Here is a 24,044-nt window from a genome sequence, read left to right as displayed (position 1 = left end):
CTTGGGCCAATCTTCTTTGGCTTAACTACCTTAATCTGTTTATTTTTGTCAACAACTGAGTCTTTTCTGAGCATAAGTAGATGAAGCTAATAGAATCTACCTGAACTTCTCGTGTGATAAAAATTATAGTGAACAAAAATCAGTAAAAAGTAACACTGCTCTAAAACTCTTCCAGTAGGGTACTTTTTTTCATACTGCAGTTAGGCTTAAATGATAAACCTAGAACAGAAAAAAAACTCAGTTACTGTACCTTGTGCACCTGTGTACCTTGTGCAACAGGCTTTCATCTTGACAGCCACCTCTAAGTACCCCCTAAAGAACATGATGCAAGCAGAATAATGTAAAGCAAGTTAAGACATAGTTTACTATCTACCTGTAAGGTTTATTAAAACCATTCCTGACCTTTCTTTCCACTGTAAGCCTTTGGTCTCTAAAAGGAGCAGGGATAGTTTCCATTTCTTCCTGGACAAACAAGGCAGGGTACAGCAATATGCCACAGCTGACCTTCAAGATAAAATTTTATTTTTTAAAAAATTACACAAAATAGAGGTTTTACATTGTTGCCAAGTGTGATAACTACAGCTGGATGCCTTCTATGTGGTGCACTTACCTTGCTGTATTTGCACATAATGCAAAAAATCCCTCCAACAAAACCCCCATCAATACACAAAATCCAGTAGTTGTTCCACATCTGTTTCAAGTGTAAATTCTTTTGCCAGTTCATTTCACAGACAACAGGTGACAACAATTGCTATGTAGTACAGAGTTTAGAGACAGTGATTTTGTCACCCACCCCCCGGCCCTGACCTTTCCATGAACATCACTATCTCCTCTTCACAAAGAGAGCTGCAAGGGCTATGATAATGCTCAGACTAATGTCTGAGCATCTAGATATTTAACAAAAAATGGGATGTTTGTAAACAATTTTATTGGCATTACTTACAAAATAAAATATTAGACCATGATTTTTCCATCATGTCTGTGTCAGTATATGGTTTTATTTTATTATAATGAAAGAGAAGGAGAAGCAAAATACATTAGAAATTCCAGATTAATCAAACTGCAGACAGGGTCCCATGTTGTCTTTCTAGTTGCTCTCTGCGCCTAGGTGGCCATGCAAACATATGTGTGAGTATGTTGTGATGTCAGTGACTGTCTTTCTGCAATGCCCACGTGCCCCAAAGTAGGTCAGATCCTGCCCCACACTCCCAAGGCCATGGCATTACTGTCTGTGCCGCCCACCGCAGGTTTCCTCTTTCATCCTGGAGAACATCTGAAGTAACAGAACTGCTGACACCGCTGTCAAGACTGCACAGTCCCTTTAAGATACCACATTCCGCCGTAGCTCACACAGCAGTCCTGGGGAGGAAAGGGAAAGTCCATCAGCACCCACAGCACTAAGCTATGCTGCTCAGGGACTACCACAGTTAAGTTGTACCCTGCCTGTTTTGGGAACCATTACTGGCTTTGTGATGGTAAATGTGATCAGTAAGTCCTTTCAGAGCACAAATGAGACCATGAATGCAGAGCTGCAGGTTATCTCTGCCCTGAGGATCATATAACTTAAATTAAGATGACAGACACAGAGGGGGGAAGGCTGAAAGGGCACAGGCAGGATAAACAACGTGATGGCAGCAAGAAGCCATGCTTTTTGGGGGGAGGAACTGGAGGGAATCGTGCAGAAGCCAGCTTAAGAAAGGCTGAGGAGAGAGGAACCGAGGGGTTGGCACAGACTGAAGCTCAGGTGAAGACACAGAAGCAGAGGGAAGGGCTGGAGTGCACAGGGAGCACCAAAGCTGGAGCCTTACAAGAAGCAATGTTCTATGATAATGAAGTGTCAAACCTCAGAACCGTACTTTGGTATTCTGACCACGTCTGCTATGCTTACAGCTGGTAAGCACCACAGCAAAGGAGCTCAGTAAGTGGGTTTTCTTGTGGTTCATTTTCTTATTTCTATTAAATGAACACCAAGTCTCTTGAGTTCTAAGCTAATAGCTTCTCTTTCTTCTGCTCCTGCCCTCCCATTTAGGTAATTCAACACAACTTAAGAACTGCTACAGAATGGATATTGTGGAACTTAAATGGAAAAAAAAAGTTCTTAATTCTTGGGATTTAAAGCCAAACACTCTACAAATAAGAAATTAAGTGCAGAGGCTAGAAAGAGTGTTTGCAGTCTTGATCTGCAGATGCAAAAATACAAACCCTGTCTGTCGCTTCTGCTGGGTATTAGAAAAAAAAAAAGGAGCACATGCAGCTAGGGAAATAGGAGTCAATGAAACCAATTTCATTCAAAGTGGAATCCAGTCTCTCATGGTTTAAAGAAGTCAAAAAAGTTTCCTGTTTCATTAAATCATACTTTCAACATTTATTTCAGAAACAAAGAAATTCAAATGCTTCTGTAACAAATGTACTGAAAACAAAGAAGTCTGACACAGCACAAGGCTGGTTGCATGACAACTTACGTTTATATAAATAGTACCCAGTTTGTTGAGGGAAAGCATTTTTTTCCCCAAAATAGATTATTTGTTAAATAGCAACATCATTGTGAAAACTAATGCCAGTACATTGTCTAGATGTTTTGGGAGAGCTGATAGTAGAGCTCATCTAGTTGCTTGACAAACCTTCCAGGAGAGGCAAGCCACACAAAATACTGTCTTGATTAGCAGGCAGAAATGTCTGAGCTTATTTTAATACTAAGACCAGGTTCTTTCAAGCAAGACCAGTTTGCTTACTATCACAGCAACAGATGTGTAATTTTTCATACATGCTATTATTCTGCTTACAGATCCCAACGTAATGAAGTACTTCAGCACTTGACTTATTGAAGTGGGTGATGGTGAGGAAGGGCCCAGCAACAGTGATTAAAGCGTTACACTAGTTGGCAGCCTTCTGCTTAGCCACCCTGCATCACTTTTAAGGTTTGTCAATGGCCTGTGCGGTCTGTATACCTTAAGCTTCTTTAGAAAGTAAATAGCTCATCTTCAAAGACAGAGATGAAAGGTTTCAAATAAACATTCTCTATGAAATGTGTTACCTAGTACTCTGTATGCTTATTTTGGCTATGGTTTTGTTCTCTACACTACTGTAAGTCCTACTATAGAATGAAATGCATTTCCTTCTGAATAGATGGCACTTGTGTTCTTCAGCATTAACCAACAGCAGGCAGCTGGTATGCTTAGAACACTGCACTGAACACTCCCACCACCTTAATGTTTAACTCCACATTATTTAACATTCCAGTGCATTTTTAAAAAAAATAACTCTGATGTTAAAAATAACTCTGATGTTTCTTAAAAAATAACTCAGAAATAAGGATTTGCTGCAATAATGCCAAACAACATGGAAGTCACAATCACTACTCTTCAAAGGGAAAGAAGGTAGAATGAGACAAGTGTTAGTTTTAAGAAAACAGGCCGAAAAACAGGCTCTGTCCACATTCCAACAGCAATTGTTATAGCATCACATTCACTTGTCAGCTCAAGGTAAAATATCCCTTGGTCAAACCAAAGCATTAAAAATTCATGCATTAATTGGATCAAAACCACAGGTGAATAGAAACTTACCTTTAACACTCTATCCACCTCCTGCTTGTTTACGTCTTCTCCACATTCTTGACTCAACTGATTCTGAATGACATTTCTGCGCACTCGATAATTTTTCGAAAAGATTTCAAGCAAAACTTGGCGATGCTTCAGAAGAAAAAATATAATTAATATAAAGGGAACAAACATTTTTAGCTTTCTCTACAACAAAACTGCACGTGCATTAGTCTGTACAAAGCATTCACTGAACTGCATTAGAGGATTCTTGCTTCATAATCTTGAAACTTTATTCCGTCCCATTTACATCTGCTGTCTATTAGGTCTGCTCCTATTTTCTTAGGGCACTACAGTGATCTCTCCAGACCCCATCTCTGCCCTGTCTGTCACAGGATCTGCACCTATCCTGTGACCTGTGGCACCTCCAAAGGCACAAAGCATGTTGAAGAAGGAGCTTTGACTTACTCCTCCCAAATGCTTCTCATGTAACTCGTAGTCAACTCCAGCCAGAAGGCTGGATACTGCTTTTTCTCTAGAACAATGCATAAGATTTCCCTATAAACACTTACTTAGGTCACGGACACAGCAATTATATTATCCATCTATACTTTGTTAGGCTGCCTTTCCTTCCACTTCATTTACTCTGGTATCAATTAAAACTCAAGAGATGCTCACACATGCTGTAATCATTTCCTATTCTAAATATAGACAGATACACCAGGTATCAGCATCATATAATCACTGGTTAATGTATTACCATCAACAAAAAAATAAAAGAAAATTGGACTGGATCCTGGTGTAAGGCCCACATTCTAGAATCCTTTCTCTTCCCAGGTTCAGCATTATTTGCATTCCACTGAGTTAAGTTAGTTACTAACACAAATTACCAACATAAAATGGTTCTGTCCACACCACTTGGTCTTGACACAGTGACGATCAACCTGCGATCTGAGAGCTTCCTCTCAGCTGGAGAGTTTTCAGTGGTACTGAAAACTGGAGCCTTCCTTAGGGAAAGGGTAAAAAAAAACTACCTGCTGTACCACTTCAGGAAACACAAATTCAGTCGCTGCCAAATGCTCGCTAACCATGTATTTGGAAGGGTCACTGTTTTTTGCCTTTACCTGATCATAAGTGTCACCAGCTTCCCAAAGTGCATAAACCTTTAGTTCATCTGGTGAAGCAGCAGTCTGTGGAGGAAACTGAGAACAAGAGGCTGTTAAAAATAACTACCTATTTAATGAGTTCTGCTTAACGATTCTACGATACAGTATCCCTTGACACCTATCAGTGAGTCAAAAACGTTGTGGCCACGTAATGAGAATTGCTGAAACAACACAGGCTCCTCTCCCACCCCACACTCAAAGCTGTAACTTCCCTCCGGTAGCCCCTGTGCCTGCACAGGCACAGTCCATCCCACAGCCAACGAATACGAGCCATGTGTAATCCATCCTGCAGCACACGGACCCTGAATGAGGGGGTAATTATGGCCTAGAGAATAGGACGAGCACTCCGGCATCCTGATCTGTGCCTTAGTATGTCCAAGTGATGTCTGACTGGTGCTTCTGGTCACACTGGGGTAATCCTCAGCAGGGTGACAGGCACACCACCAAGCATTTCAGAGCTTTAAACTGGGGCTGCTGGGCACTCTGGACCCCCTGAATGGGGGGCATGGGCACAGTTTCCCGTTGGAGAGCGGACAACCACCAAGTGCCAGAAGAGCAGTGCTAGGGCTTGCACCTCAGCCAGTATTTCACTGCAAGACGTATAGGTTTTTCCTGTCAGATGCATTGTTTCCAGAACACCCAAAGCATTATTCAACTGAGCATCCAGTGCACTGCAGGGTCTTTCTGGAGATTTTTAAGTCTCCAGTGGCAAGTTTCAGACATTCAGACTCTAACCTGGATGTATCTGCTTCACTGCTCCCAGGCTGGCGTGACTGACAAGGACTGTGCTTCTGCTGCATTTGTGATCTCTGCTCTGAGACAGACTACAGGACTCCTGAAGACCGAACACCAATGGAGAGTGAACCAGACACCTGCTCATTTCAGGCTCCAAAAATGAAGTGTTATTTTTTTCCCCCCATGTGCCAAGCCAAGGAAACACCATTTGTTTTTTTCTGAAGCAGAGGCCTCATGCCCCTGCACACAGGAGGAATACAACTGCCTCTCCTCCATGCTCCAAACTCCTAAAAAAATCCCAAAAACAGAATACTGTCCATTTGCCTTATCATCTCCCCTTAGAACACTAACTAACAAGCAATGCTGGAATATGCCTTCACTCCTGACGTGTCTCTTCCTGTCTGTCACTAACAATTTATTCCTTGCTAACCGTCCAGATGACCTCAATCAATCATCTCGGAAAAGCTAACAAGCCCATCCTGATTGTTCCAGTATTCCTCAATCCTGGCTGCTGGTACAAAACACACCTTTCTTCCCAGCCTCTCCCACACCACACCAAGAGACTCGTGCATCACAGAACAAAAGATCAGCCTCTCCTTTCACACAATGCCTCTGATCTTACTGAAGAGGAGAAGCATTTTTTTCCAGCGGGTTTAGCAGCTTTAGCTCCCACGTTGGCTCAAACAGCTGGAATATAACACAGTTTCCTCCTTGGTTCAGAGGCAGGACTCAGGTTTATTAGGCTCTTAACACCTGACACACTTCTCTTCTCATATGGACATGCCATGTATTGAGGAGTACAACCTCTTGTATGCTTTCAGCACAGATAAAATCAAACCCTTCAGCCTCTCTCCTGATAGCTGCAGCAGGAGAAGCAAACTGCAGGGCAGCACGAGCACTGAGCTACGCGCTGCCTCGCTCTGGGAAAGCCACCAGTGCAAACTCCTGCCTCAGCCACGCTGGAACACGGCTGCACTTCTCTGGCCATTCAGCAAGGAAACTGCCTCCAAAGCAACACAATATTTATTTGGGAAAAAACACAGAACCTCCTCCCCTTGCCCAGCCTCACTCCGTAAACTGCTGCACAGACTGGTGCCAGCAGCTCCCTGCTTGCTTGCTGCTGTCACTTCTGGTCCTCAGGGGAGGGAAATGCCACCAAAGGCTCTTCAGAGAAACGTGCAGCTCTGTCCAGCTGTCCTGCCCTCCCATACACGCTCTCTGCCACGTTCATTATCTTAGCCTCTCCAGTCTCACCTTGAAACAGCTCTCCACTGCCTTAAAGCCCTTCTTTATAACACTTGCCCCGTGCCCTTCCTGCTGTGAGCCCCCAGAGCCATCGCAGGGCTTTTGGACAACTTGCTGCCTGTGTCCCAGGGCTGCCACGTTACAAGGGAAGCTGCTGGGGAGGAGCCCTTGGCTTTGGGATGCAACTGGCTGGAGCACTGAGCACGTCCTAAAAATAGCCTCTGCCAGACAGCCCCGTGTTCCTGCTACACCAGTCTGCAGGGGGCTGACGCTGCCAGAAAAACTCATCTGCCGAAACAACCTTAGAGGCAAACTGCTGTGCTTTGCCCTTGGAGAGACGTGGCCCTGCTCCCTGTAAGAGCAGGACAGCACACACACACACAGGCACCCCTCCTGCTACCCCAGCCAGGAGGAAGCCACGCTGACATCATTTCCCGACTGCTCCAAAATAGCCTCCAGGTCTGGGCAGAGCCTGGCCACGCCACGGAGCGGAGAAGGGAGCCAGCAGGAACCAGCCACCGCTGCGCACCCACTCCCCTTCAGCACTTGGGGAGCATCTGCCTGCCTGGGATTCACTTTCCAGACCTGCTCTTCCCTTCTGGCTGAGGATGCTACAAAGCACAGGTAAGCACAGCGCCCTGCAGGCACCCTCCCAGCCTCACTTACGGATGGCCTGGCACCTCTCCTGGCTCCCCACAAATACTATTTATCTTGTGCCCCAGGTGCAGCAGGTCAGCTTTGTAAATAAAGCCGGCATTCCACTGCCTAGGTTTCCATTGTTGTTTCCAGCAACACGTTTTCCATAATAGGGCAATGTGCAAGTCAAAAGTGTCTTCACCCCCCACAGAACATCACTTTAATTACCTCAGATCATTGATTTTTATCACCAAAGCCGTTTCAATTACAGAAAACTAATGAGCAACTAACTACAAAATCCCAGGCTAAACAACCCTCCGGGCTTCCACTGAGCTCAGGCAGCCTCGGTGGGTTCAAACAAAATTGTCCAGGGGAATGATCAAGAGATACTGAAACATATGAGCCCATGCAAAGGGTAAAACCAGCCCAGGCACCTCTGCCACCTCCCCGGAGCATGAGCTGGAGGCTTGGGGGCTAACAATTTACATGGCTGATAACAGTACAGGCTTGTGCAGGCTCCTGTAGAAGATCTCAAGTTTGGGTAAGCAGAAGTAAAACTTACAGCAGACCTCCAGCAAGAGACCTTCCAGTGCCATCGCCACACCTCTGCGGGGCTCCTGTGACAGGACTTCCCAGACAGAAAGTTGTTCCCAACCACCTGTGCTCAGGAGGATTTTATTTAGGTTGTCTTTTGAAAAGCAGAACCTATCCCACTTTCACTCCTCACAGCCTTTAAGCGAAGGCTGGATGAACTCATTCCCAAATTCCCAGCGTTTCCAAAGCAAAGCAGTCCCATTTCCAATTAAGACAGCAGCAATGACCTCAGCTATTTGCCACCAGCACAGCAAACGCACATCCTACACTGTGTACAAAGGAGAGTCTCTCCAGCAGCAGGAGGCAGCGTCAGCCCAGCATTACCCCAGGACTTGGAAGCTGTCAGGAGAGAAAGCAGAAAGTACCGAGCTCGGTGGCCTCCCTTGTGGCACCTCACGTCTGTTACGAGGTTCCCAGGTGCCACAACACGCACTCTGCACACGACTGAACATGTTATTTCTGCCTCCTTATTCCTGAGCTGGCTCCCAACTCCCATGCTCCAGGCTCTCTCATCAGGCTGCCTGCTCCCTGCTCTTTCTGCCTCGCCTGCTCTCACAAGCAGTTCACACGTCTCTTCTCTCACCAAAGGCAGCCGACTCCCAAGCTCTTTCTGGTTGCAAAACAATCAGCACTGCCAGATGTCTCGTAAAATTATTTTCCTTTTAGGCTATTTCCCACGATGCCAAATTTCTTTTTCCTTCCTAAGCAATCTGCTGTCACACAACGGTTGCTGTGACTCACGCAATCACACATGTCATTTCTACACAGACAAACAAACAAAGACATCTCTGAACAATCCTGGAGGAAAAGGACTGGCCAGAGAAACCTGCTGGAGATAGGGTTTGGCGCTTCCCAGAGGGCTCTGCTGGCTGTGCCCTGCTGGGCCAGGCAACAACCATCACCTCTCCTCCCCAGCAGCATCCCTGTCAGGAGCTTGTGCAACTCGCAGAAAGCTGGTGGGAAGAGCTCTGGGACTGCCCCACGTTGTGTTACTGAAACAGGAGCAATGAGACCCTGAGTCACTGCAGCCCCACACCTCAGAGGTGGGAAGAGCCCCAGAGCCAACTGCGCTGCAAGCATTATCCCAGAGCAGAGAAAGCAGAGCCTGCCAGAAGCAGGACCTCAGACAAACCTCCGGCAGTTTCAACAGATCCAGTATCGGATGCTTACTCAGAGGACATCTTTCTTCCAGTCCAGCCCAAGACAGAAACGTTTCACAGCTCAGACATTTAACTGGCCCCCATCCCTCCTCCCTAAACACCAGAGGAAAAACAAAATAATACTTACAGGCACCAAAATTTGTTTGCAGCCAGTGTCCAGCACCATGTCCTGTAACATTTTGTCCGAAATGCCACTGAACAACGTGTGTCCTGGAGGCAGACTGGCTAAGTGAAGGTTAAACAACCGTTTGAGCTCACTCAGGGTGAGTACAAATTGTTTCTTAAACGTTGAGGACACAAACGCCTTCAGTTCCTGGGCCACCCGGTCACCGCAGCCTCCAGGCAAGTGGCCGTTCAAGGCGTCCATGGAGTCCTCCTCAGCGTGGAGGCCGTTGACAACGCCGTTGTTCAAGCCCTCATAAGCCGAGGTGTCCATGGGCTCCTCATCGCTCACAGGCTCCTCTTTGATGCGGATATTGGAGATATCCATCTTAGCTGCAGCGTCATTTGATTTCAGCTCTGCCTTTTGCTTCTGGAACTCCTTCTCCAGCTGCCCGTAGTTCTGCTTGACTCTTGCTTTAGCCATGTTGACTCTTTGCTCCCCAGAAACCACCAATGGATGACCTAGCGAGGAACAAAAGGCACCATAAAATTCACCACAACCCAGACTCCAGCCTTGCAGGATGTTTCTCGAAGGGCTCGTAGTAAAATAAAGCCAGGAAACAATTTCTACTTGTAAAATCTAAGGCATAAGCATGGTTTGTGCATTAGAGTTTACTTTTTATCTTTTTAACCTTAAAAAAAACACAACGTTGGCCAACCACTTGTGAAAGGAACCTGCAGCAAGGAGAAAGTTTAGTTGTTCAGCCACTAGGGCCTTTTGCACAAATCAGGAAACCAAGATACAGATTACTTACATATCTTTACTTGTGACCCAAGTACTTCTTTACCTGACAACTTTAAAAAAAGAAAAAAACGAGTATGCGGAGGCTGGTTGGGCTCACTGCAGCAACTGCCACAGCCAGCACAAGGATGTCCTATAGGTACAGCACGTATACTGCAGGGGTTAACAGTGAATCTGAACACTTTTTTAGCATGAGGTGCACAGTATGAAAGTCTGAGACCCTCTGCTAAGTATCAATACACAGTGATGAGGGGAAATGGACAGGAGGGTGTCCTTTCCCATGCAATCCTGGCACCTCTTCTGGTGTCCTTTCCACGCCCAGCAATCCAAAACTCAAAGGGCGTGTTGGGAAAAGAGGAATCCAGTCCCAATCCCACAGGCAGGAATGCTGTATTTAAGGCAAAAGCCCACACAGCACACATGCTGTTATCTTCTCTTCTGGTAGGCCCACTAATCCTCTCCGAATAACCCAACACCTAATCCTTCCAAGCAGATCAGATACAGGGTATTGAGATGGATTCCCGTGCACGTTTGTCAGTTCTGCTTACACTCTTCACTGGCTCCAGTGTCTGGCAGTGAGCCAAATGCCTAGTTAAAACTCTTTGCAATCTCAAGTTTTCACAATCTTTTAGGACTATGGCACAGCTACTTTAATATTCTTACTGGCATCCAGGGGAGGGTGTCAAAAAAAAAAGAGAGCTTCACACCTCCTTACAGCCCCCTGACAAACACATTCTTTGTTAACTGCTCAGCCCTCAACCACACCACAGACAGCCCAGTGCAAATCAGGGGAAATAAATAAATAATAAAAAAACCAAAGAGGTGAAAATTAATTGTGTACTGGGCCTGTCCTCTCTTCAGGAGCTGCTTATACTCCTAGAGCATACATACTGCCATAAGTGAGGAAGTGGTTAACAGAACCAGCTGACTTCAGCTGATTTTACACTATCAGATACAGAGCCCCCGGTGTCAAGGAATCATCCCTGCTCTACTACAGCGTGTAAACCCCAGGATTAGTTAGTGAAGATACTAGTGAAGACCAAAATGTTTTTAACTAATACAGGGGAAATCCTGTAAAAAAAAAAAAAAAAAAAAAGAAACAAAACACCACCAGTCCCCATCACATTCAAAAACAGACACTCCAAACCACCCCACCCAGAAATACAGAGATATGCCCTTGCTTCAAGACAATCCAAACACAAATCGATTTACCTGATTGTGTCTCTTGTTTCTTTGGTGTCAAGTGTTCCTTTAAGAGATTATAGACTTTTTCTAATCTGAAAAACAAAGAAAAATACACCAATAGAGTTTCTGTTGTTATGCTTGCATGCAGCCACATCGGCTCTAGCCATTAGCCAGAACACTTCATTTCTGAAAAGCTGATCTTCAGGGAGCCAACAGGAATGACTTGAATGATGTGGGGATGTCTTTCCCTCCCCACCCCTGGTGACTGTGAGGGGTATATCTCAGAGGCAATAGAGATCTCATTATTTATCAATGTCAACAGAAACTTTGTGCTAGAGAGTTCTCTATTTCTAGCTTATTCCCCAAAATAAAGCAAGTAATTTACTTGGCCTGAATGCCCATCCACAGCATATGTTGCCTCTGAACTATATCTGGATGCTTCTTAACAAAGTCTTCATCATAAGGGAGCATGAACTCCCAACCTTTGTTTATTCTTGCCACAGACATATGCTCTAGGAAGTCTTTCACATCTTCTGGGCAAAGCTATAAGAAAAAGAAAAAAAAAAAGATGGAAGTAAGTTTACATTGGACATCTGCAGCCGTGCAACACTGAGCATTGCTCCATGAGACAGGTGGAGTTGGACTGACTCTGTGTACGTGGGGCACCTTCACAAACACACGCCCAGGTAAGTGGGAGATAGTTATCCTCTGCAGCACCAGCACTTTCACACAACGTTAAAGGCACTGCACTTCAGAGAGCAGTGGTGATTAATCATCTGAGAGTCAAATAGCTCATGGCATGTTTTGTAAAGAAAAGGGAGTTTCCCAAGTGAGATGAAAAGATTCATCATTGTGAAGAGAAGCATATTCTACAATTCTAATCTTATTTTAGAGCTCCAGGTCAGACATGCTGCATCTATACATGCATAGCTTTTAAGAAGCACTGGATCTAACATTCCAAAAGTAGCCTGTCTGTGCATAAACTGCCGCATGTTTTGTCATTTAATTGTACTTTAAGGAAATGCTTTTTTTCCCCCCTCTTTTCATTATGTTTCTCATTCATGTACCAGTTTTAGCAGAATATTCAGGGGCCCGAGTTGTTCTAGCAAGACAGTTGCATCCTGTGGAACTGTGTTAACCGTGGGAGCTGCTTGAAATGTTTCTATAAAGAGTATCTGTACCTATTCCAAAGTGAAGCCATGCCTTGGGTAGCAACACTGCAAGTCAGCAGTAATGCAGGCACAGCAAATCCAAAAGAAAAGTCTTGCAGCAGCACTTGCAGAGAATGCCCAACACTTACCACCCATCTCTGATTTAGAAAGAAAAAGTCACTCACTTTTGTAACTGCTGCCACTTCCTTTCGCACAACCCAGCGGCCCTGGGTGAACTTCCACATCTAAGAGGAAACAAAGGAGAAGCCCTAGTAGCTATATTTAGGAGTTTCCTTACTGAAGTCATAGTAACAACACTGTTGAATAATGTTACCAGAAAAACGGAAGCAGGCAATGCTCAATACAGGTAGTGGGAAAACACTTTATGACCTTATTCCTTCCTCAAATGGCCATGAAAACAATATTAAAAGCTTTGAGAGTCCATGGTTTGCCTTGGTGAATCTTTGACTACAAAAGCTGTGAAGAATCTTTTGAACTCAGACTTCACTTCACTTCTAAAAAAAATCTACTGCAGTGATGCTGGGTCTCCAGAATCCACACCTCAGACTCAGCTTTAGCACAAGTACTCATCAACCTAAAGAAACCCTTCATCTACTACTGTGGATGCAGTGCCTGTCAAAGGCTACGGCACACAAACTCCTCAAAAGTGTCTGCTGCCTTCTTCAATGCACACCACAGTCACAGGCGTGCCAAGATGGCCTTTCACTCACATGTGTGTCTCTGGTTAAGGGAAAAGCCAGCTGCTCTGCTGAGCAGCTCCCAAGGTCTAACACACTGAGAGCAGGCTAGCAGGATACTTGAGGATTCGGGCAGAACTGCCACTGCCTGAAAATGACCTTTGATTTCTTCCTGTCTCCATTTAAATAGACTACAACCTTAGTATGTGCGTATTAATAATGTTGTGAAGGATTCAAAATCTCATTACTGCCAGCTTCTCCCTGCCCTTCCACGTCACACATGGATCCTTCTCTCTGATTCAGCTTCTCTCTGCCCACAAACACACAAAATCACCAGTCACTTTAGGGCACAGGGCACTTCTGTTTTGAAGCACAAGAAGCTGCTGTCCAAAGGAAACAGATCTGTCATCTCCCCCTGTACACAACTCTGAGGCAGCCAGTCCTCATGAGACACCTTACCCTCAACTGTTCTCATGTTCTCTGAAATTATGTGAGAAGCTGAGACAAAAAAAAAACACAAAAGCTTTCAGGAGAGACACAAATTACCTTCTCTCCCTCAAAGTGTAGTCCGGAACAGTTTAACACTAAAGTAACTACTAGCCTTTTAAAATATTTAAAATAAGAGTAAAATATTTTTTAATCTTATAAATTACTCTACACAAATATGTACAGGAAGATAAAGTTCACTTTTTAAGCTGGAAGACCTGTTTTCTCCACAGGTAACATTACATAGTATTCCTGAGCCTTATGAATAAAACATTTCATTTTGTCTGAAAGCCAGAAAAATTGATGTTATTTTCCAACATCTTAATCTTTTGCCTGTTGCAGAGCTATTCAGAAAATTACTTGCCTTTTAAGATCAACACAGATCAATTTCTCACACCAGGTATATTTGACATTTTAAATGAAAACAATTTACCTTTACATTTTAATTGCCAAACGCTACCACTTACTTAACCAAGAATAATAATGATCGCTGGTCCCTAGAACTTTACGCATGACGTGTCACCTAATCTGCTGTGCCCTAAAAAGTAATGTCACTGGGTCACACCTGATTCCAGGTCTCCATATGGCAGTGTCCTGGGCAGACATCAAGACACAATGAGAAGTCAGTTTCAATCACCATCAGTTTTATCTTACACTAGAACTGTAATATCCTTAAGGTCTCCTGCACAGCGTGCCCCTATCAGTTAAATCTTACAAACAAACTTTGCAAACAAAGGGAACAGTCAGGTCTACCTGAAAAAAATGAGAGCGGTGCACTCAGCTTTTTTTTTGATGGGGTGGAAGCCATAAACTGACTATGAACTTCGGAACCACTTAGGAACTTTCTTTTCACTAACTGCGGAAAGAATTAACACAATGCAGAGGTTGTTCCTCTTTGCTGTGGTTACGTGTTTACAAGACCTGTATTCATTTCAACTTCCATGTGCAGTCACTGCTCATAGAAGGTGCCTGGGAACAAAGTCCTTTCACTGATTAGCAACTCCAGGGAATAAAGTCCCTTTTAAAGGCCAACAGTGCCTGCTCAGGGAGCATAAGGCTTACCCACACTGCCCTCCTGAGACCTCATGGTCCGGAGCCCACGGAAATGTATCAGGGGAAACAAGCCCTTCATTATCCAGTCCTGGCTTCTCTGTAAGCCCCACAACGTGGGGCTTGGGTGACAGTGGCTCTATAACATTTATTAGAAAGTGATGCATATCACATACTGTTAGTGACTAGCAATCTGAACCTACCAGACAGCCACAATGTCAATCCACACCAACTCTCCCATGGCAGACTTGTAACACCACCATAAGGATTAAAGTACAAATAATTTCTGTGGAAGAAACATCTTGTTGCAGTAGAACAGCCAAGTTTTGCAATGCCATAGCTCTCAGGCAAACCTCACCTGTGTCCTCCTTTAGAAACAACAAGCTCTTTTGTACTTACAACAAAGTCTCTCCCTCTACAAAGCACTTCTGCAGGGACTCCACTATGCGGACTAGAAGTATCTTTTGGGTAGAGGACATCACTGTTAATTAAAAAAGAAGATAAATTAGTTACTGGGTAGTCCAAAAAATGGCATTGGTGAATATTAACATAACAAACATGCGCTCCCTGTTCTGCAGTTAAATTACACCTTTATTCAAAGCATCGTTTTCATTAAAGGAATTAATATTGGCGTAATTACCCCACTGCAATTACATTAGTACAAAAAGGGCTTACACCAGCAAAGCCCAGCCTTGTGACTAGCAGATGCGTGCAACACAGGTACAAGCTCTGCTTTGTTCTTGCAAAGCCTATCCTCCCTTGGATTGGTGTAAACAAGACCAACGTGAGCCTAAGAAATGCTTAGGCTAACCTGGTATGCAGACATAAACGAAGCATTTAGCCAAAATGCTGATCTGTGAGAATGAAGTGTTTTTTTTTTTTTTTTTTGCTTTGTTTTAAATTTCCTTCCCCATAATCAAGGATTAAAGAGAACAGTGCTATGAGATCTCATGCTCAAACCAACCAGCCCCAGGACGAACACCACCCTTGTGTCCTTATCTGCTTGTAAAACCAACTGGATGACATTCATTTCCATGGTCTCTAAAGCCTCAAGGCATCCTAGGTTCATGATCCTGATCCTACTCAGGCTACAGAAATGGGCTGCCTTTCCACTCAAAGCTCTGGGGTGTGCGTGGGTGCTGCTGTGTGTGTAACCATCTCAAACAGGCTACATCTACTAGAGATACATGCAGGCTCCTCAGACAAATAGCAAAGAATCAGCTACAAAACGAAAACAATCAGAGTGCTAAAACCTTGTCTTAATTTGCACCCAGCTTCCTTCTGGAATGGCTGGAGGGACAGCAGGGACTGAAACCCTTCATACTGCTAATGCAGGCCCATATCACAATAGCTGAGACACCCTGCTAACAGACTGGGACTGGTAACTGGTGCCACTCAGCACAGAGAGCTATTCCACAGCCTGTAATTCTCTGCATGCAGTGCTCCACCCAGGTTAAAAAAAAAAAAAAAAAATAAATCACACTGCTCTTCAGACTTCAACTCCCAGTGGGATGCATTAACCTAATAAACAGGAGGATGATCCAGTATCTGTGTCAGGCAGTACAGACAGCACCCCACATGACTTATGGCAGGTAATGCCATTTTACCACAGGTAAAACTACCCTCTGGAAGGCAGGTAGTGCTTTCAGCTGACAAGATCAGCACCCACTGATGAACAGCAAGGTGACTGCACAAAGATCTCTGACTGAATTCAGCTAAGAAATATTATAGTTGAAATTGTTTTAGTTTTCTATGTTTATATTTGACATTAATCTCTGGAAAGATTCAGGACTGTCTTCTCACAAAAGAATATGAGCAAAGACAACACCGAAAACCTGACATAACTCAAATCCGAATACAGATTACATCAGGTCTCACCCATTATTTTATGGGGTAGGGACTGCAGTACTGTTATCTAGCATCAGCCATTGAATTTTTAATATCTAACCACAGAACAAAGCACAACATAATAAATCAAGATTTTATAGCACTGTAAGTTTAGAACATGGCTACTTTGGGACACAGTGAAGATGCCTATATAAAATCCATTGTTCTGTTTCTCTCCTTACAGCACAAAGACACATCCCAGTAACAAAGACAAGCCATACCTCTTCACCACCCAGTTTCCCTGGACCAGCATTGCCACCTGCTGTATACAGCGGAGAACTGCCGTAGAGTCAGTCCCAGAGCCTAGCAAACTCATCAGATTTGCAAATGGCATGACCTTCACTGAAAGGCAAATCACACATCAGATTAAGGGCTTCCTCAATACACACAATGCAGACAGATTTATAATTCTAGGATATTATGATTTATGCTTATGCTGAAATTCTAGGTCACAGCTGTATCTTATGAAAAATATCAAAAACTAAATTCTAGAACACCCCCTTCATTGTAGTCAGCAAATGTTCCAAAAATATCTGTTCATGTTGCAACAAAGTTCATTAGCTTAATCGGTCCCAAACTAATGCATGAATAACAACCACCCCTCCCCACCCCCCCCTCCAGAAAAAATCCAACATCTATGTCTTTGACAATATTTGGAAATGGAGACACCTGAAAAGACACGAAGCTCCTAAGCCAATGTCCTCAGGATTTGCTCTCATCAGATGGTAACTCTGAAGAGACAGAATAAAACCCTTAGAGGACAATCAAGAAATGTGTATTACTGGCAACTAAGGAAAGAAAACGCCAAAGTGCAGCTTGTTGCATTAACCTTCCTCTTGCAAATCATACTCAGACTCCATGTTCCAGGAGGTAACTGCAGAAATAAACGTACCCTGAAAGCTATCATCAAATTGAAAAATATTCTAAGAGACAGAGCAGCTACCAGTTCTGCTGTTACTGCTCTTCTGTTCCCCAAAAAACACGGTCAGTCTTCTCAAGCAACTATTCAGCTTTCAAATGCTTCACAGAATCAGAAAGCCAGACACTCTGCCTGGCAGGGAACCATCAGGTAAGGTATTTTATCTGAGGCAATTAGAAGTCACCAAGTAAAGTGCAAAATGGTTACAAAAGTGACAAACCATTCTTCATCAGGATCTTAATCTGATCAGCAAGGGGTAAAGTTCTCAGCTGGGCCATAGAAAGCACATTGCTTGGAGCCACTGGTTTGTCACTGTAAATAAACAAGCAGAGTTGTAGCTTACAAAAAAGCATTCAGACAATATCAATGTTGAACACTGAACAAACACTTACTTCTCTTCCTCTACACTTGGAGGCATCAGCATCATTAAATATTCACTGAAAGAAAAGAAAACACATCCTTAAAATGTTTGTCTTGACCTTCCGAGTTTAAGTACAATTATATTGCAGTAAATGGGAATTAGAATCCTAGCTCTTCTGTACTCCTCATCTAAACAGAGGAACTGCAAGAGTAAATACATTAAACACAGGTGCTCTGACAGCAGTGAGCGGGGTCATGTGAAGCTGTGTAGGAAGTCAGATCAGCAACAACCGAAGTCATTTCTACCCATGTAATCACCAGTATCCACGCAGAATGAATAAAATCCAAAAGATTTCTCAAAACATCTAGCACTGCTCCACTGAGATGTTAAATGTTAAGAAAAACACACCGACACTATTAAACAGAGAAGCAGTCTGCAACTTTCCTGTTACTTCGGCCGTGGTTGTATCAGTTTACACAGAAGTATTTTTACTGACTGCACCACGGGAAGATTCCTACATACCTGCAGTCAGTAAGAAACAACAGTGAACAAGTTTCAAGTAGTTTCAGGTGTCTCTTATAAATTGCAAAAGTAAGTTTTATAAGAGTTGCTAACAGTGGGAGCTGTTGGCTTCAGGGTTTTCATTTACTTTAATCAGAAGGAGTTCTTGTTTTGCTCTTTCTTTACAGTACTTGCAGTCACAATAATGCCAGGTGATGATAACACGTACAAGGCTACAATCCCAAGTGAAAACAACTTGTTTTAATCTCAGGGTACATGGAAACACAGAAAGCAACCTAAGTTGAAGGTTAGTTTGCTTCTATGTTTTTTAAACAATTCAACTTCTGGAATGGATAGCCAATTAATACTAAAGATTTTTGAAGAATATGCCTGCTTACTACCCTGAACATAACCCAAACAAATTACTGTAACTTTTGTAGAAAAACATCAGATCTTTACCTGGGAGATTTAATTAATTCTGTATTCTCGGCGAGACCATGAGCTTGACTGAATAAATACTGGCGCTCATGTTCAGAACGGCTATCCTGGAGATATGGAGAAAAACAGGAGTCACTGCCACATTCTGAAAACGCAAAAAGCCAGAAGATGGTCACCCTGTCATTACTGCACCATTCAAGCGTTCCATCTCACTAACTGATGCTCTGTTGTCAACCGTTTTGAATGATGCTCCCATGATGTGGAAACATTTCAGGTGATGTGACCTCAAAATCTCCTGACAGACATGCATGTCAGGTCAGACAATGGGATTTATGTCACTTGGCACACTAGGTTCCCTGGCTGTTTTTACAAAGTCTGGTTCATAAGTCATAACCCAAATAATTCTTGGATTTAGGCCCCAACCCCCACCCCTCTATGTCTGTCCAACTCTCAATTTTAAACCTTCTTCAGTATGGAGACCCCAAAACATTATCCAGCAGAGGAGGTACAGAGCATTTCAGGGGAAGTTCAAGCCTACAGACCAAACTTTCTCATCTTTTCTTGATTCCCTGATCCTATGGACCCAGATTTAACTTGGCTGAGCTTTCAGGCCCACCAAGTCTCCTCAGCAGCCAGCACACACCTACCTTCAAGCCATAATAATGTAGATGAACCCAATGCTCTTCTGCTTGTCTCTTCTGCAGGAATTCATAGGACTGAACACGTCGTTGACGAGCTTGTTCGGTTTCAGGGCGGGAGAATCGTACCTAGAAGATTTGGATATCGTTACATATAGCCCCAAATCCCTTGAAACAAAAGACCTGTGTTATCTATTTGGCACATAAATAACAAAAGCTAGGGGCCCTAGCTCAAATGAATCACCCCTTGCTGTCAGTGCCATCTTTATGCTTGTGCAACAGCTTAAAGTCCATCTTGCTTCCCCACCCAAGCCCACGGTCACCAGAACAGCTGAGGCTTTGTGCCCTTTTATCTGGGTATGAATTAGCATGCTTTCTTGTGAACTGTTCCCTGAGCTATTACAAAAAGGAAATTTGGACATACAGTAATTTGCTTAACATCATCTTCAGCTTCATCCTGAGACGAATCACCACCTGCCAAGAAAACACAGCAGGATAAAAACACCACTGCAATAAAACAACCAAAGCCAATTTGTAACTGTTTGGAGGACAACTCTGGCAGAAGGCAGAACTAGCAGCTACAGCTTTCTAAACTATGTAGTGTATAATAGCACCACACCACTCCTACGATAGGACAAACAGCTTCCATGAGTTTTGCAGTGCTACTTTTCACTGGCAGGGGTGACACATCATACTGCTGCCCTTTGAAACTACCCACTGCCTGCTATGCCTCTGCCAACCTGCTCCACCATGCCCACAAAAGTGCTGATGCAGCTACACTGAAAATACTATCAGGAAAACAATCCAGCAAAGAAATGGCTTTGTGATCACTATGCTGTTATTTTAAATACACCTTCGGAATACAATGACTCTTATGAATAAAATTATAGAGAGGACTTGTATTCTACCTTTCAAAAGGAAACACAATTCATGTAGCATTTACCTTCATTAGCAGCTTCTCTTTCTCGGTGTTTTGCATCAGCTTTGTCCAAGTAGGTGAAACTTGGCCTCAGCTGAAGAATTCCATGTAGTGGAGTCAGGTGAAGTTCACCTGAAAAAGAGAATTGACATAAGTTAAAATTATTGTTTTCCAGCGCACAAGGACAGCACTTTCATTATCTCACCACCTCTATAATGCTAGAGCTTCCATCAAACATTAAGTGTTTAATACACTACAAAGGGGGTGATGTGAAAAATTCATCCAGTGCTCAGAATTTCAAAGGAGTATGAAAAATCAAGACCTATTTCTGTCACTTTCCTTTTTGTGTTGGAACCAGATCTTACAGAGTCTCATTCTGGCTCAGATCTGACCTATCCTTTAGAAGACTAGTAGTGAAATAGAAATCACTGAAGACAACCTACCTATTTTCACCTCAGATGATCCTCATATCAAAACTCTACAATGGCATTAGGAAACAAGGGAAGGGCAGAAAGCATTAAACAGGAAAATAAAACAGCCACAATCAGATGGAGATAATAATATAAATAAGAAAAATAAATTTAAACTACAAATGTGTATTTCAGCCTTCAGGAACTGTTAAGATCTTGGAGGCATTTACAAACCTACAGTGTTCTGCTATATTATTTACAGCCTTGCTGGACCTCCTCAAGGACTCTGAGGACATTGATAAGGTACACTTTTCTTTTATTCAAAGAAGCACCAGTTAAACATGAGCCTATGCTACTGAAAACACAGAAAAAAACAGGTCTTATTTTAACCCAGGAATGAATGTTTCACTGATGCGAGAGGTTAGCAAAATGAAGTCACCTTTTCTATAAACAGCAGCTGCATAGCGGGAAACATTACTTGCAGCTTGCGAAGAGCAGAAAGTTTGCTTGTCCATCAGCTTCCTGCAAACAGATGAATACTGTAAGATTATATTGTACAGGCAAGGAGGCATTCAGATGTTAAAGGCCTGAAATCACTGATTCCCAAAGCAGCCTATCAACAAATGCAGCACATATTGGGGCCAGTTTTGTTTAACATTTTAATCAATGGTCTGGACGAGGGGATTGAGTGCACCCTTAATAAGCCTGCAGATGACACCAAGTGAGGCAGAACTATTGATCTGCTCTGGGGTAGGAAGGCTGTGCAGCCTAGGTAGGATCAATGCACTGAGTCCAACCATGTGACATTCAACAAGTGCCAGTGCCAGGTCCAGCACCTGGGTCACGACAACCCAGCAACCCCATGCAGTGGGCCAGGCTTGGAGAGGGGTGGCTGCAAAGCTGCTCAGCAGAGAAGGACCTGGGGGTGTGGGTCAACAACCTGATGAACATGAGGCAGCAGCATGCCCAGGTGGCCAAGGAGGCCAATGGCCTCCTGGCCTGCATCAGAAGTAAAAGTCAAGCTTGGAACTCGATAGGTCAGGCTGATGGTCAGACTTGGCAATCCTGAAGGTGTTTTCCAACATCAACGACTGAAGCACACCAAAAAACAGGTTACTTCAGAGAATTCTTGCTTTATAACTTAGTGTTCAAAGCTCTCCCTGAGATTGTACATCTGCTTGTTTTCACTTTTCCCCGAAGCCCTGGTGGACATGCATATATCTATACCCACCACAAGAAGGAAATGAGGGCAAAGAGGACACCTACGAGGAATAAGTATTCGTTTCATCTGTACACGTGCCATCTACATTGAGGGCAATCTGTTCTCCTTTGCTGCGACAGTAGTTCGGATTCAAAGTGTCAATGGCCATTTCAAGCTCAACCTAAATAATACGAAAGGACAAACAGATAATTGATTGATTCATTTGGGGTTCTGCCACAGTAAACTTCAGTCCAATGCTTTAGAACATTTCCATTGGTTTACAGCAAATTTAAATATGTAAGCAGCACCATTCAAAATCCACGAGGCAAATCTCATACATAAAGTTGAGCATACATATATACATACATATATGAAAATAAAAACTTTCATAGAGTGGGAACACTTTAGCAACAGGCTAGAGATACATCATCTCCCATGTAAATAAATGGAAGCAGAGAAATGAGAGTTCTTAGGCAGCCCTGACAAATACTCTCACTTTTCTAGTTTATCTTCTACTGCATTATCAGTCTAGTTTACTTCCCAGTAGAAATCAAATACACAAATATTTTTCCAGCATCCCCGTCAGTGAGGATCCATTCATAGCCTCCTAAACTTTCCAGTTTCATACCAGTTGGTATGAATTAACTATGTCCTCTTCAGAGACAATGGGCTCGATTCTGCTCAGTTTAAGACTGCAGCACTGCGTGCTGACTTCATAGCTATTCTTAATTTACACTGGTCCAAGTACAGAAATGACCTCCCAACTTTTATTTACAAGCAGAACTATTTCCACCCTTAAACTTTAAAGTTCAGACAAATGTTCAAAAATAAGTGTTTTCCTGTATAGCACTTCTCTTCTTATACTGAAATTATACGATTATTTTCTCTCAGGGTGTGCCAAAGCTCTTATAAATTCATGTATTACAGCTGTTACTTCACTTTTTTTCCCCCCTTTATGTTACTTGTAAACTGAACTATAGTTACAAGTCCCTGGCTGAGATGAAAGATTTATGAGTCTACATAGTGCTTACAGTGCAAATGTTTGCTAATTTTAATAGACTTCCTCAACACAACATGCACCCTAACTCCAAAGTTCACACACACACTCACTTTAGCCATCATCCCGGTATCAAACATATTTCTGCATTTTTACATGACACGGCATTTTTAAATCATAGCCACAGGTTCAGAACACATTTTTGTAGGCAAGTACAATAATTCTGGCTTTAGTTCTACTTTCATTACCAGTACAACCCCACTGACTTTAAAAAGGACTTCTGATGATTCATAGGCAGGCAAGAGAGGAATCAAGACTCACAGTAACACTGAAAGACAAAGCTTGCTTCCAAACTTCAACCCTTTTCTAAATATCAAGAAGGCCTTTTACATGTATATCAAGCTCATACAGACTCAGTTAGCATTTGTAACTACGTTTCCCTGAATGGTTCTATTTTATAATCAAACATGTTTTTTTCATCATGACGTTAACTCCTCTCTTTATAAACCTGTTTTGTTTTTTTTTTTTTCCTAAACTCTACTGTACACATACCATCAAAGGCACTCTCATACCTCCAAGCACAGAGGTCTGGTCCCACAAGTTGCACAATCGTAACAGCTTAATAGCACAATGTGTACATTCTGGACAGTATAAAGCAACTTATATTGGACTGGACTCAAATGATAACCAACCTTTTGTTGCTTTGGTTTTATCTTCGCTGATAAATGCGTAACATCGTCATATGTCATAGAAGCTGGACGAATTGGATACTGAAAAACACATTAATTTCGTAAGAATCCTTCATTTAAAGATCAAAGAACTTCACAGAAAATAATTCAATCTTGTCTGCCTTCCCACATACAGAGCCTCTCACATATAGAGCCACCATGGTTATGAAACATCAAGAAATCCGATCCTGTGAGTCATCAGCAAATTTGGGAGCATGGTCTAGAAAGCCTGTTGCCTTCCCCTCAGTCCTCTACTCTCGTTACTCCAGCCACCTTTCCACCCCACCTGACCCCCATCACTACACACTATGAAATGGGAACACAGTACCACACGTTTGTCCAGAAAAAAAAAGGAAATTATAGAAGCCATTAAAAAAGCATCCCTCGATATTCTCTGGATATTTATTTACCTAAAAATAAAACATTTGTGGATTTTTACTGGCAGTGTTAGTCTATAGAACACAGTCAACATGTAGCCAGGTTTAGCCACATGGTCCTC

The 24,044-nt window shown here is 43.1% G+C and overlaps 1 protein-coding gene across 1 annotated transcript in view; it reads right to left on the bottom strand.

Annotated features, from left to right (window-relative positions):
• Positions 1-1,221: 1,221 nt before the first annotated feature.
• The window catches only part of POLR3E (RNA polymerase III subunit E), a 29,024-nt gene continuing 6,201 nt past the window's right edge, over positions 1,222-24,044 (bottom strand). The window contains exons 4-21 of the mRNA XM_082772278.1: positions 23,510-23,587; positions 21,886-22,001; positions 21,059-21,141; positions 20,234-20,341; positions 19,715-19,764; positions 19,300-19,419; positions 18,674-18,759; positions 17,745-17,789; positions 17,573-17,664; positions 16,655-16,775; positions 14,946-15,027; positions 12,498-12,557; positions 11,547-11,704; positions 11,189-11,253; positions 9,200-9,696; positions 4,661-4,738; positions 3,564-3,689; positions 1,222-1,359 (exon numbers count right to left, since the gene is read on the bottom strand). Coding sequence (XP_082628404.1) covers positions 1,303-1,359; positions 3,564-3,689; positions 4,661-4,738; positions 9,200-9,696; positions 11,189-11,253; positions 11,547-11,704; positions 12,498-12,557; positions 14,946-15,027; positions 16,655-16,775; positions 17,573-17,664; positions 17,745-17,789; positions 18,674-18,759; positions 19,300-19,419; positions 19,715-19,764; positions 20,234-20,341; positions 21,059-21,141; positions 21,886-22,001; positions 23,510-23,587 — 2,022 coding nt within the window. The 3' untranslated portion in view covers positions 1,222-1,302. The remainder of the gene's footprint in view (positions 1,360-3,563; positions 3,690-4,660; positions 4,739-9,199; positions 9,697-11,188; positions 11,254-11,546; positions 11,705-12,497; positions 12,558-14,945; positions 15,028-16,654; positions 16,776-17,572; positions 17,665-17,744; positions 17,790-18,673; positions 18,760-19,299; positions 19,420-19,714; positions 19,765-20,233; positions 20,342-21,058; positions 21,142-21,885; positions 22,002-23,509; positions 23,588-24,044) is intronic.

Source organism: Aythya marila, assembly GCF_965140915.1.
Source record: "Aythya marila genome assembly, chromosome: 15".
NCBI lineage: Eukaryota > Metazoa > Chordata > Aves > Anseriformes > Anatidae > Aythya > Aythya marila.
This window is presented reverse-complemented; position numbering and strand designations above follow the sequence as displayed.